Source organism: Sturnira hondurensis, unplaced genomic scaffold (assembly GCF_014824575.4).
Source record: "Sturnira hondurensis isolate 20B ecotype Veracruz unplaced genomic scaffold, ASM1482457v3 Scaffold0010128, whole genome shotgun sequence".
NCBI lineage: Eukaryota > Metazoa > Chordata > Mammalia > Chiroptera > Phyllostomidae > Sturnira > Sturnira hondurensis.
This window is the reverse complement of record NW_028082759.1, coordinates 27,045,681-27,059,207: the sequence shown is the minus strand read 5'-3', so window position 1 is coordinate 27,059,207 and position 13,527 is coordinate 27,045,681. Positions and strand designations below refer to the sequence as shown.

The window sequence follows — 13,527 nt, the reverse complement described above, 5'->3', positions numbered from 1 at the left end:
GCCCTCTCTCCCACCCTCTCTGCGTCTCGCAGGTCTGGGAATGAGGCAAAGTTGCTGCTTCGGACAGACTGGAGCGGCGACCTCGACCTTCCCTTAAAAAAGGCACAGCTGCCGACCCTGAGCCGCCCGGGGACTGCAGCCAAGTCACCGGCGAAGCGGTTCCCGCGCCGCTCTCTCCCGGGGGACCCGCTGGGGCTCGGGATCCGGACTTCCTTGTGAACGGGCCGTCGGCAACCCAGGCGACCCGGCGCACTGTCCACCGCATCTGTGTGGCGCGCGGCCCCTCCCTGCGCCCCGACGGCCCCGTGCGGCCGCGGGGACCCACGTTCCCTGGGTAGCTCCGCGCCGGGACGCGGGCACGAGAAGGGGCAGCGCGCGTGCCCGCCGCGGGCGCACTCTGCCTTCCTCGAACTCCCCCCCCACCCCGGCTCGGGGGAGCACGGGCACCCCGGGGCCATTGTCCCAGGGGTTCCCAGCCCGCGGGTAGTCGCGCGAGGTCCGTGGCTGTAGGAGAGAAGTGTCCACGGGCTGGAGAGCGCGCCCGGTGTCCGCGGCGTCCGCTCCCGAGCGGTTCCACGCCGCACAAGACCCAGGGCGCGGTCCCGGAATTGGGCAGGATTGGGTCTGGGGTCCCGGGCACGTCGCGGAGCGGCGGGGGCGCCTCCCTCCCGGGCTGCAGCCGCCGGTACTCACAGGTCCGGCCCCGGAGACCAGGGCGGCGGGCGGTAGCCGAGCGGTTCACGCCGCAAGGGCGCCGAGCGCGGCTCCAGCCCCCCGTTGACGCCCCTCCAACCTCGCGGGCGGCGCTGGGGCTCGGCGTCCACGTCCTCGCCCTCCTCCTCCTCTTCCTCGGGCTCGGGGAAGGTCACCCTCGCCTGCTCCTTGCACTTCCTGACCTTGGTGGACATCACGCCGGCCACGGTCCGGGCGCAGAGATGCCTCCCGCGGGCCTCCTCCGCGCCGTCTCCCCGCCGCGCCCCCGGCCCGCCTCCGGCGGCCCCTGCGGTCCGGGCGTCCGAGCGCAGCCCGGGGCGGGGGGCGAGGAGGACCCCGCGGCGTGGCCGGACACCCGGCCCTTGGAGACGGTAGCCGAAGCCGCCGCTCCGCCCCCCACCCTCCACCCCACAGCGGCTGCGGCTGCGAGGAGTCGGCCCGCGGCCGAGCGGAGCGCGGGCGCTGCCTGCTCCGCGGCCCGCGCCTGCTCCGACAACATCCCTTGCGAGGACGGCAGCGGGACCCGGCGAGGAGGCGCGGGAGGGGGAGGGGACCGAGCGCTTCGCAGGCACTGCCCGCCTGGAGGACTCGGGCCAGCAGGTGGGGAGGCGGGAGACTCCCCCCTCCGCACTGGGCCATCGCTCTTCCAGAGGCAGCACAGCCCTCTCCCTGTGGGCACAAGTTTCCTAAGGAAGGAAAACAGAAACCGGCCGGCTCGCAGTTCGTTTTCCTGCGGCCTGTTTACTCCAGCGGCTGCCCAGCGGCCCTTTCCCCTGGTCCTCGCTGCGGGGCTCTGCTGAACCCACGGAGGTTCCAGCACACACCCCCGAGGCCTTGGTACCCGGGAATGCGAACGTTTTACGTTTGCATCATGCTCTAGGATTAAAAGAAAAAAGAATCTTAAAAAACATCTAACAGGCTTTATATACTTTCCAAGGAATATTTTCCAGCAAAATTTACAGTCATTAAAAAAAAAGCCCAAAACAAAAAGTGTTTTAAAATTCAAGAGCACTATTTCTTCGAGGGGAAAAGGCTCATGGAATCGCCGTCAGAAAGAGTCTTAGGGACCAAGGAATTTATCCGTCGATTCAGAAATAATAAAACTGAGGCCTAGAGAGACTTGCTAAGCAACCCGAGGGAGGTAGCTAGGGAGAAGGTTTGGACTTATCCTGGGCCAGCGTCTTCTCCAAGGCTTCCAGGACGCAGCTTTCCAGCACGTCCAACTTGGAAGAATTACAAAAATACCAGACGTGCTCTGATGAGATAAAATAAGTTACTCATTTTTAATTGTATCCAATTTTACCATGTCTCATTGGGGAGCAATTCTTCCCAAGTTTAAGCAAAAAACACACGTAAGGAAAGGTATTTGGAATTTAGTTTTTTTAAAATTTTATTTATTTACCTTTAGAGAGGAAGGGAAGGAGAGAAGGAAAGAAATATCAATGTATGGCTGCCTCTTGTGAGTGCCCCGCTGGGAACTGACCTGCAACCCAGGCATGTGCCCTGACTGGGTATCGAACCGCGATCATGTGGTTCGCAGGTCTGCGCTCAATGCACAGAGCTACACCAGCCAGGGCTGGAATTTAGTTCTTAAAAGTTAAATAAAATATTGTGTTTTTCAGAGAACATAATAAATCTGTAATGTTCACAGAAGCAATGTTTACTTATACACCTGACACAGAAAAAAAGTAAATATTAGTACTAAGTAGTTCCTTACAGTTGGGAGTGCCATGTCCCAACATCCCAGATAGAATGGAGGTGAAGTGCCCCGCCCCTCCGTTCCCCCTCTGGAGTACTTCTAAAGCGGGGCTGTGCCAGCCTGCAGGCCCCCCACTCCTGCCCCGCCCGCTGTCTCCAGCCCGCCTCTCCCAGGCCCTTTCATCCTGAGGCTGCTACAGACACTTTGTTGCAGCAGGTCTGAGAACGTCTCTGGGGGCTTCCTGTTGGGAACTGCCCTGCCTGGTTTCAGAAGCTGTAACCCCGCCCCCCATGGCAAAGTCTGAGTGAGCAACCTTCAGACCATGAGCCACTAAGGAGACAAAGCTTGTCTCCCTGACATGAGCGTCGCCTCTGCTCCTTTTACTTCATCCATAACTGGCCCCCAACCCTTGATCAGTTAGCCAGTGATGGGTAAGATTCCACAAGGGGGGAACGACTTAAGACAGGCACGATCAGGTGGAGGCCCCAGGGAAGGACTTGAGGGCTCTGGAGAAAGAGGGTGATGGACCCTCACCCCTCGCCTTTGACAAAGCCTGAGTCCTCATTCTGTCTGTGAGAAGTGTCCTAATCTCTTGACTATCTTGCCGCCTCTGCCTGACTTAAGCCTGAAATAATGACTGAGGACGTTGCAGCCCTGTGCTGGAAAGGGCGGGTTCCCCGGGAGATCAGGCCTAAGAAAGAATACATAAACTCCTGTGAAACCTGCTTTGCTAAGAGTGCTTTCAACTAAATGATAAAGGTCCAAGCAGGAAATGAGTTTGTTTCCCAAAGTTTGGAGCCCTTTAGCTAACAGACCCTGACTCAGAATAAGCCCTCAGAGTTCTTTGTATGTTATCTATTGTTTGATCCTTACTGCCTGACCATGACTGATGAACTTTACCTGTATTCCTGTGCTAATTGAGCCCAATAAAAACCTGTCCAGGCAAGGGTCGGCACGCTGTCCCCTTGGAAGAGTAGCGGTGCCATCCCTTCTCCTCCACAGGACTCAGCAGTCCATGTGAATTGGTCTTGTGTCTCATCCATAATACCGCAGACACTGCAGGCCGGTGTCCATGTCAGCGTCCCAGGGCTCTCAGGTTACATTCCAAACTTGACCTGCTCAGTCCGGCGTGGTCTGAACTCATTCTTCTCCCACCCTCCCCAATGCACAGCCCACCTTTGGTCACCCTGAACTTTTCACTTGTTGCCTGGCATTCTGGGCACTTCCCCAACTCCCAGCCTTTGTCTGTGGCTCTCCTGTCTCCACTCTCTCTCTCTACCCTGCTTCCCTCGGCACACTTCTGCTTTGCCCTAAAATCCTAGGTTCCTTGTGCCTCTCATCTGACACACCCTCCCACGTCAGTGAAGCCCACATGGCCCCTGGTCCTTTCTCGTGTCTCTGTCGGTACCACAGTCTTGCTGCTGGTCACGTTGTATTGAAATTAGCTCTTTCTGTGCCTGTCCCCTCTTTGGACTGTGAATTCCTTGAAGATGGTTTGGGACGTTATTTCCTTTGAGGGTTCATCTTTTTGTCTTTGACCTTTAGCTCCACAGCTGATGTGCAGGACAAGAGGTCAATCCAGGTCTGTGGAATGAAGTCAGGAAGTCTACAGCATGACAGCTATGGGGGTGGGGGCAGGGGGTGGAGGGATGGAGGTAAAAGGACTCACGGACATGGACAGCAGTGTGGTGACTGTGAGGGGTGGGTCAGGAGGATAAATGGTAATGAAAAATAAAATATTTTATCTCTTAGAGAAGTTGTAGGTTCATAGCAATATGGAGTAGAAGGTATTTCCCAGGGGATTCCCAAACACTCTGTCATACATATGCCTCCCCCACCCTTGTCAACATCCCCCACCAGAGTGGGGTCTTTGATAAGCTGATGAACCTGCGCTGACATATCACTGTGATCCAGAGTCCATAGTTTACACTGAAGTTCACTTTTGCGGTTGTACGTTCTATGGGTTCAGTCAAATTTGTACTAACACGTGACCTCCAGACACAGAGTAATTTCACTGCCCTAAAAATACCTCTGTGCTCTACTTACTCAACCCCCCCTCCCTCCTAATGCCTCTCAAACACTGAGGGTTTTTTTAATCATTTCTATACTTTTGGTTTTTCCATAATGTCATAGACTTGGAATCATGTGCTCTACAGCCTTCCAGTGTGGCTTCTTTCACTTAGCAACGTGCATTTGAGTTTCCTGCACGTCCTTTCGTGGCTTGATTGTAGAGGTCAAGGAAAAGGAAAGAGATTGATGTAGCTCCTCTCTTTTTGGCACTGAATAACAGGCCGTTGTTTGAATAGCTACCGTTTCTTCATCCATTCACCCTCTGAACAGCAGCTTGTTTGCTTGCAAGTTTGGGCAATTATGAATAAACCTGCCATAAACACCCATGGGCAGGTTTTTGTGTGGCCATGACTTTTCAACTTCTTCGGGTAAGTGCCAAGGAGCACAATTGTGGTTCACATCCTCACCAGCACGGGGTCTTGTCATGTTCTGGATCTTATCTATTCTAACAGGGATACAGTGGTATCTCATTGTTTTAATTTGCATTTCCCTAATGACATGCCACCTGTTGATCTTTAGGGAGGTGTTTGTTAAGGCCTTTGGCCCAGTTTTTTAAATGTGGTTGTTTTCTCACTGAGTTTTAAGAGTTCTTTGTATATTTTGGATAACAGCATTTTATCACATATGTATTTTTTCCCTACAAATATTTTCTCCCAGTCTGTGGCTTGTCTTCTCATCCTCTTGACTCTTTGCTTTCTAAAGCAGATAAGTTGTTGGTTTTCTAAGCCACATAAACTAGTACGATGGGAAGTGCTGCGTGTCAGAACAATGAAACCCGAAAACAGAGGATCCACGAATGTCCCGGGATCAGTAATATTCCAGCGCCTTTTACACAGAACTTGCAGGATCCTGTAAACGGTATATCCCTAATGCTTGCAGCTCTTCGACAGGCCAAGGCGGTCCAGGCACTTTCCTTGCTTAAAACAAGTATTTTGAACACTGCTTCATCAGCTAGAAGTTTGGGACTCAAAATTTACTTTATCGCAGGAATACGCTGTGAGCGGTGCTTCTATTTCTGGGATGGCTCACGGAAGCCTGAGTAGCTTAGATTTGTTCAGTGGCGGGATGGGGTGGTATCCGAGGACAGAGGCCCTGGGCCACTTTCAAACTGCGGCCCTTCTGAGCAGCGAGAGAGGAAATCTCACGCATTCTGCCCTCGTCACGGGGGACGGGATCTCTCCTTGGTCCCACGTCGTCACCCGCAGCCTCCCTTCCCCGGAGCCTCCCAGCAGCCATCTGGGTCCTCAGGCGGATGTCGGTTTGCGTTCCGGGCGCCCTGGCTTTTCTGAAGCGCAAGAGTAGTGTTGCTGGGGATTCAGGGGCGCCCAGCCCTAAAGCGCTTCCCTCAAGGGAAGGGTGAGTGCAGCGAAGTAAGATCTTTGGGGAGGAAAAGCTAAACTGGGGAGGGACCACACTCACGTAAGAGTTCTTTCAGAGTGTATTGTTAGAATGGCCCTCTTTTATTATGAGTTATCGCTGTTAACCTCTCACTGGGAGTAACTGGTAAGTCACACTTTATCCTAGGCGAATACGTGTAGGAGAAAGCATAGTATGTGGCCGGTTCAGTACTCTCCACGGTCTTGGGTGTCCTCTTGGGTCTCGGAGCAGGACCTCCACCCATAAGGGGATGACTGGGTTGGGTAAGGACTCTGAGTTCATTGCTGTGACTGTGGAACTAACCCCCCAGGCCCGAAGTCTGGGTCCTCGAGCACGGCCCGCCCTGGCTGACTTAGATGGCGCTCCGTAATCCAGGGCCCAGCTTGCACAGGTGTTGGCTGCGCCCTCTTCCCCACTGGACTGGAAGCTCTTCGGGGGCAGGGACCGTCTCTCCACTGACCTGGTCACGCCAGGCCACCCAGAACGTGGGCACAAAGGAAGCCTTCAGTAAGTGGTGGCAGCTGGGACAGCAGACACTCGGACGAATCTTTGTGGGACGAGGCTCGGGGAGTGAGGAGGAGGAAGACAGCTTCTTCCTGCGCCTTCGGACAGTGCGCCAACTCCCAGTTCAACCTGAGAACGGGTGGGATTTTTCCCTCCGTGTCTTCCTCTTCCTCCTGTCGTGTCTTTTCCTACTTTATGGTGCCCAACCTCCCCGGTCCCCGCGGACTCTGTGACTTGACCGTGCTTTAATCTCCCGTGATATCATGTCTCTGGCCCGCTCTGTCCCCGAAGTGACCCCTGCTTTCCATCCCCCCTTGGACCTCCTACCTGTCAAAACTGCCATTCCTCCAGGGCCTCCAATTACAGCTGGCTGTTAAAGGATATGTAGCCAAGAGATTTCCATTTTTTAAAAAAAACTGCCATGAATAGCAATTTAGTGCAATTACTAGCTGTGCATTCAAGTGAAGTGAAAGGAGGAAGATGCTTTGGGGGGCCGGGTGAGGAGCCACCACGCCGCAAGCCAGCCTTGGGGTGACTTTCCTGCGGGCTTTCCGACTCGCATCTTCCCTGCTACGGAAGTTGCCGTTCCCATCGATTTAAGCTTGCCTCCCAGCCCCGGTTGGCATCTGCCCATAGCGACATCAAGGAAGGCTGCCAGCCCGAGGAGAGGGGACAAAGGGCGGCTTTCTGTACGGTGTCGGTCTTGAGAAAATGGGGACCGAAATATATCATCATTGGAGGACAGTTTTCCAGGAGTGTCTCACATGTAGGCGCATCTTGTGAGGAGCATGGCAGAGGCTGCCTTTGTTGTGGAAAGTTCTTCGAGGGTGTTTGGGTGGCAGGCGGCCTCAGAAGACAGGTGGCACCTGTCTCTGGGGCAAAGAGCAGGCTGGTTCACTGTCCCGTGCGTGGCACTTGGAGGATGCTCCCGCTGGGGCAAAGGCCAGGCAGGCTTCCTATCATTACCGGAGATTCGTTATCTAAGCTCGGGGTTCCTCTGTTGGGATGCAGAGCACGGCCCAGGCAGGTATCGTCTGGCCCGCTCTTGTCAGGACGGGGAATGGAGGCTCAGAGAACTGGGACAGGAGGTGACACTCTGGCGACTGCTACTGCCATGAGTGATAACCTGTCCTTTGTCCCTGGTCTGGGACTTTCGTACCTTCCGCCAGCATCCATGAAACTGAACTAACTTATTAGCTTGCAAATAGTGTGAAATCTCAGACCCTTCCTAGTTCTTGACAGTTATTACAGTTTACAGATGAAAAAGTTCTCAGCTCTCCCCAGAACAGATATCGCCAGGAGTAAATTAGATTCTTAAAGAGGCGTTTGCACCTTTCCCGGGGGACCAAGCGTGTTGCGAATTTTTCTGGGCCCAAGTAATCTTTTACCTCCTTGCTCACGATGACTTTGTATGTGGAATCAGACCCCAGGGAAATCGGTGCTCTCAGTGAGACTCGGCCTTGACGGGGGGGCTTGGTTATGGGACGACAGCCTATGGGCCGCCACTGCCCCTCCAACCAGCACTGCGTTTGGGTGTTTGCGGTGGAACAGGGTGAGTGGTTGGCTTTCATTTCCCCTGCGAGTACCTACGGAAATCAGGTCTGTTCGACCTCTATTTTGGGCAAGGGTAAGAACGGCTCTGGGTTATCCTAATCCGTATTCCGGCCCACCCCCTTCCACAACCTATTTAAAGACACGTTCCTCAAAGTTATATTTGTCCTTCCTCGAGGGAGGAGGAAAGGACTGATCACTTACCAATGGGAAACTGGCAGAAACATGTGGTATATACGTCACCTGCGAGAAAGGGAGTTTGAGAAAGAGAGAGGAGTTTCATCTTCCCAGTAGTTTTCCTTTTAGTGGGTTGAGTTCAAGTAATTTCTTATTCATGTTATTCCTATGCAGGATGAATCCTTAGAACACACTAAAAATGGTGATAAAAACTAAAATGTAATTCCTTTTCCTTTTCCTACTCATCTTTCTACCCTGTAATGTATTCATTCTGTGCTACCTGCAGGTTGCAAATGCAATTCCATCCTAAGGTCTGAACAGTTCAGTAATAGAGTTAGGACACAGTCTTCAGTCTCCACGTCACCCGTTCACCCTCCTTTGTTGCGTTTAAAAGCACCAGCCTGTCCTTTCCGTCATTGGACCAAGACAGAGTTGACCTGCTGACATCCCAAGTCTAACCGGGTGAGGATTTAGGGAAGGCAAAGTGGGCTTCTCTTAAATACTCCAGAGATAAACAAGGGGGGACCCCAAAATGGAACTTATTTATAAAAAACTGTGCATTCATTCTTACGTGTTTAAACCTCAGCCCCCTTCAAAGTGCTCTCTCTTTGATGCAACACACCTGTCGAGATGTTTTTTCCACTGCTCAAGACAGTTTTTAAACTCGTTGATTTTGATGCTTTTTAGTACTTCTGCCATTTTTTCTTCTCTTCCATGTTGGCAAGATGTTTCCCTTTGAGGACTTTTTCATCCAGGGAAACAAAAGAAAAAACTGCTTGGGGTGAGATCGGGGGAATAGGGAGGGTGGGGCATGGGGGTCATGCCATTTTTGGTCAGAAACTGCTGAACACTCAGCACGGTGTGGGAGGTACACTGGTAACTCACCCATCACGAAAGGGCAAACGTGTTGATAGAAAAAAATTCACTGAAGCTGAATGCAGCCTCTCACAACAATGCCAGCTGGTACATTGGTACAGGTGCGTTCCTGAACACTGCCCCAGTGAGGGAAGCCTGCGCTACGAGGGTCCTGCTCCAGAAGATAAATGTGTTTCTTAGGGATCCCGCCTCGTAAAGGACAGTATGTCCCCATCTTCAAATGTGACTCCTTTACCTTATAATTCGTCACTTTAGGCAGAAGTGTTAAGAGAGAGCAAAAGGAAAGAGAAATAGAAGAGAAGATGTATAAGGTTCTCTGCTTCTCCCTGTATTCACCTGGAATAAATTACCTTAAAAATGTAAGAAATATCCATATACATGGGATGCTCAATGGTTTACTGGAATACAAATTTTCATTAAAAGTAAAATGATAAGATTTTTATATGACATAAAATATATACCTCCATTATTAATATTTTAAAATGAGGTAATCAGAGTATACTTAAGGATAAGGGAAAGAGAGGAGATTATACTGTCTTGTGCTCGAGTCCCTTTTGCTGTCCCTACGCCGTCCTTTCTTAGAAGAGGTTTAGATGCCGGGGGCGGGGGGGCAGTACAGGGATGGAGGTCAGGGAATCGGCCTGACGAATACCTGCCCCCACCAGGATGGCGGTGAAACAAGTGCTGGGGGGGAGGGGGCTGCAGGTGGTAGGTCGGAGGGCTCCCGGAAAGCAATGACTTCCAACACATCTCAATCTACAAGGACCGGAAAAGGCCACCTGGACACAAACAAATCAAAGTCACAAACTTCATAACCAGGGGTTGGGGATGGGAATGGAGAGCAATTATAAGAATCCACATTGTCATAAGACAAAAAGAAGACAGATTACAGAGTTTTGTGGACAGTAGGTTTAGGCTTGACTACAGACCAGGGGAAGGTTGTCAGATACAATTTGATGCTTTGAGTTTTGGCTTAAATTGAATTTCTCCTGGGCCCCCATGGGCACCCTGTGAGGCGCTGCTGGCTGCCGAGCTTGGGCGCGCCACCCGAGTGGGGATCTGTACGAAACTCGCCACTCTCGCACACAGAAGCACCTCCTGTTGACGTTCTGCGGTAGCCCTGGCTGCTGAACAACAGAGAGGAGTCACTTCTTCAGAAGGTTTTGTTTTGTGAGGACTCCTCCCTCATCAACTGTTTAGCTGCCAGCTTCCAATTCTGAAACCCTGCGGGGAGAGAGGGCTGCTTGCACATCAGACGGGAGATGCCAGGCTCCCAAAACAGAAGCCGCTTCAATTTTCATGTAAAGTCACCGTGGCAAATCACAGGTGGATTTTTACCAAAAATTCATGGAAGGGCCTGTGCCGCCAATAATACCTTATTTAAAAGTAATCAGCTCATGCTTGGCTGGAAATATTATGTGTACCGTAGCCAAATGCTTTAAAACGTCAACAAAGGCACCCTTGGAGATACCTTGGCAAAAGCACCATATCCACAAATGAACTGATTTCCGGAGGAATAACAGAAGCTCACAATGAGCAGAAGCACGGATTAAGGATTTAAGTGTAGTGCCGTTAAGGGGGAAGAAATGGAATAGTTTATCAGGGCGACTTTTTGTAAGAATGTAGAAGATCTTATGCGTTTAGATCTGTTTCTGAAGTTACTTTTATATCAATGCAAAATACTCTGCAGCCATGAGTGACAAGATCTTACACACAGAAAATGTAAGACCAGTGTCTCCGGTGAGACAGGCACGGTCTGAGCCCACACACTCGGTCTCCCAGAGCCCCGGGTTGCCGTCAGCAGCAGCAGCAGCAGCAGCCTGAGCTCCTCTCTCCTCCTGATCCTCTCTGTGGACCGCGCAGGGAGCATTTATAGGGCGATGCCCTGGAAACCTAGATCAAACCCGGCAGCACAGCCCTCGAACCCTCTGGTCTCTCTGCATCGCCTCCAGACAGTGCCCTTCGCTGAACACACGTGGAAACCCAGGTGCCCTGGCCTTTGTCTGTCTCTCAGGCCTTACCGACTGCCACCTTCCCTTTGAGACTTGGCACGTGGGTGCCCTCTGCCTAGAATATATTCATCCAGACAGTTATTGGGAGATTTTTTTAAAACAAGCCACATAAAATTTTGCATATGGCACAAGTCAAGAGAGTGAAATGCGTCAGTGACAGCACATCTGTGAATTCAGCATTTACATGATTTATCTAGAACGCACTTGTCTTCAAGCTTTTCTGAATTAGCAAAAGTCCTTCCCCGTGTGGCACAGAGAAGTAAATGCTAGGACTTTTGTTTGCTCTATTGTTAAGTAATTTGAGACTATAGTATCTAATCAGTTTATACTCTAAAAAAAGAGTATTAGTCACTTTATCAAGAGATACAGTTTTTTTCTATAAAACCATAGTATCTCATATCTTAAGTTACACTTCAGAACTCAGGAGATTAGTACTTCTTCTATGTGGAAATGTAAAACATGCTATCCATGTTTTTACAAACCCATTTAATTCCATTCTTTGTCTCTTTTTAATCAAACATCCTTCCTTATCAGGACTCAATCAATTACTTGATTAATTATTAATAGCTCTGTGTATTTTATATGGTGTAAATATGAGTATTCACAGTAGAATAATTTATAATAAAAAGTAGAAATCATAGGATTTTGGTAAAGAATTATGGTGTTTCCATGCAACAGAATACTTTATGGGCACAAAAGTCATGTGGTAGAAGAATATTTATGGGGAAAAAATTCATGATATATACCAAGTAAAAATTGTGGGTTATTGAATTTTATGTATGGCTTTATACCACTTTCCTATACAAACCAACATGGCAAAAAGACTAAGAATTTTCACCTCTTCCTGGGGAAAGGAGAGTGGAGAGAGGTGTTTAAGATTTATGATGGCTTAAATTTTCCTTTAGCTTTTCTGTGCTTTTCAAATTTTATGCACTGACCTGTGTAAGTAAAAAAAAGGGGGGGGTGGTTAAAAGTGAATTGCTCAAATAAAAATCAGTTTTTGTTTAATTTCTTTATCCAAGCCAACCAATATTTTTTAACACAACCAAGTCAAAGATATTATAGGAGATATTTTTAAAAGACAGTTTTTTTCCTGCAGTCAAAGAGCTTTCAGCCAGATTTTAGAAGAATTGGATATAAAAATATAAAATATTTTTTAAAATCGATAAGGTTTAAATAACAAGTCAAGCCAAGAATAGAAAGGTAATAAGCACATATTAATTATATTGACAGATATTGCAATGGGAGAGTCACTTCTCTGTTCAACACTGCTGCGTTTTGCCCTGGCTGGTGTGGCTCAGTGGATTGGGCATTGGCCTTGGAACCAAAGGGCCTCGGGTCTGTCCCCAGTCAGGGCACGTGTGTGGGTTGCAGGCCAGGTCCCCAGTAGGGAGCGCATGAGAGGCAACTGCATATTGATGTTTCTCTCCTCTTTCTCACTTCCTTCCCTCCTCTCTAAATATAAATTAATAAAATCTTTTAAAAACCATTCCTGTGTTTCATCTGAGGCACTAACCGACCCATGCATTTTCTTTCCTGTTTGTTGTGTCTCACTGCTGACTCCATCTTTTGTAACTAATCCTGCCCTGGAGTTCAATTTCCATGGCATTTAGCAAAGTGCAGCTCTGAGAGCTCCTGGTTCCTTGACCGCAAACCACTTAGTGACACGCAAGAACCTGACAGTAGACAGCTGTCGTTTCAGTCCCTGCTCCGGTCTGAGATTTCAATTTAGATGTAACACGTGAAACTTCCTTCCCTATTTCCCGGTGTGGATTAAAGGGTGGGAGAGGGGAAACCTTGCTCCATGTCGGCTGGGGGCTGGTGACACACTTTGAGGTGCAGAGAGGGGGCATGGCGGGGAGAGGTAAACAGACCACGACAACACCGAGTGCATGTCTGTGTGAGGTGGGCGGAGTAAAGACGGTGGGACTGAGGGCACCTGAAGGCATTTCCCACGAGTACCCTGACCTTGGTGGTTTTCCTCCCTCAGCATGTAACCATGTTTGTTCGCCCTCCCCATGGGATTCTCGTTGTTCAGAGAAGCTGATCCCATTGCACAGTAATGTATTAGCCCCCTGAGAAAACTGGCATTCTTACCTATAACGATGGAAACTGACGGTTTTCAGTTTCCCCGAATGTTATCGACGGGTCAGTAAGGCAAAGAATTGTGGAGTCATGGGCTTCACGGGTGGGTTTTCACGGGTTTTTTTTCCAGACTGGTTTTTGAGACTGGGTGTGAGAATGTGTGCTTTCCCCCAGAGGGGAGTGAAAGACGGGATACATTTAAAACGTGGTGCGTTTAGAAGGACTAGCCAGGCCTTCCGGACATTTCCCCATACTGGGTAGGTGAGAAAGATGCAGAGTCAGAGGGTTCCCCAAACACTTGTGAATTGCATTTATCCAGTGAAGATTTTAATTTCTCCTCCTCATTATTGATTTCTCCTTCCCTGCCTCTCTCCCCCCATCCCTCCCTCTCTTCTTCCTGCATTCCTCTTTTCTTTGAACAAATTACATGCACACGTTTGGAATTAGGTTCCATAGCGAGTG

The 13,527-nt window shown here is 50.1% G+C and overlaps 1 protein-coding gene across 2 annotated transcripts in view; it reads right to left on the bottom strand.

Moving 5' to 3' along the window:
* Positions 1-1,214, bottom strand: part of TRPC3 (transient receptor potential cation channel subfamily C member 3) — a 49,266-nt gene extending 48,052 nt beyond the window's left edge. For both annotated transcript variants that reach the window (XM_037058594.1, XM_037058595.1), the window contains exon 1: positions 694-1,214. In XM_037058594.1, coding sequence (XP_036914489.1) covers positions 694-908 — 215 coding nt within the window. In that variant the 5' untranslated portion in view covers positions 909-1,214. The remainder of the gene's footprint in view (positions 1-693) is intronic.
* Between the last annotated feature and the right edge of the window lie 12,313 nt (positions 1,215-13,527).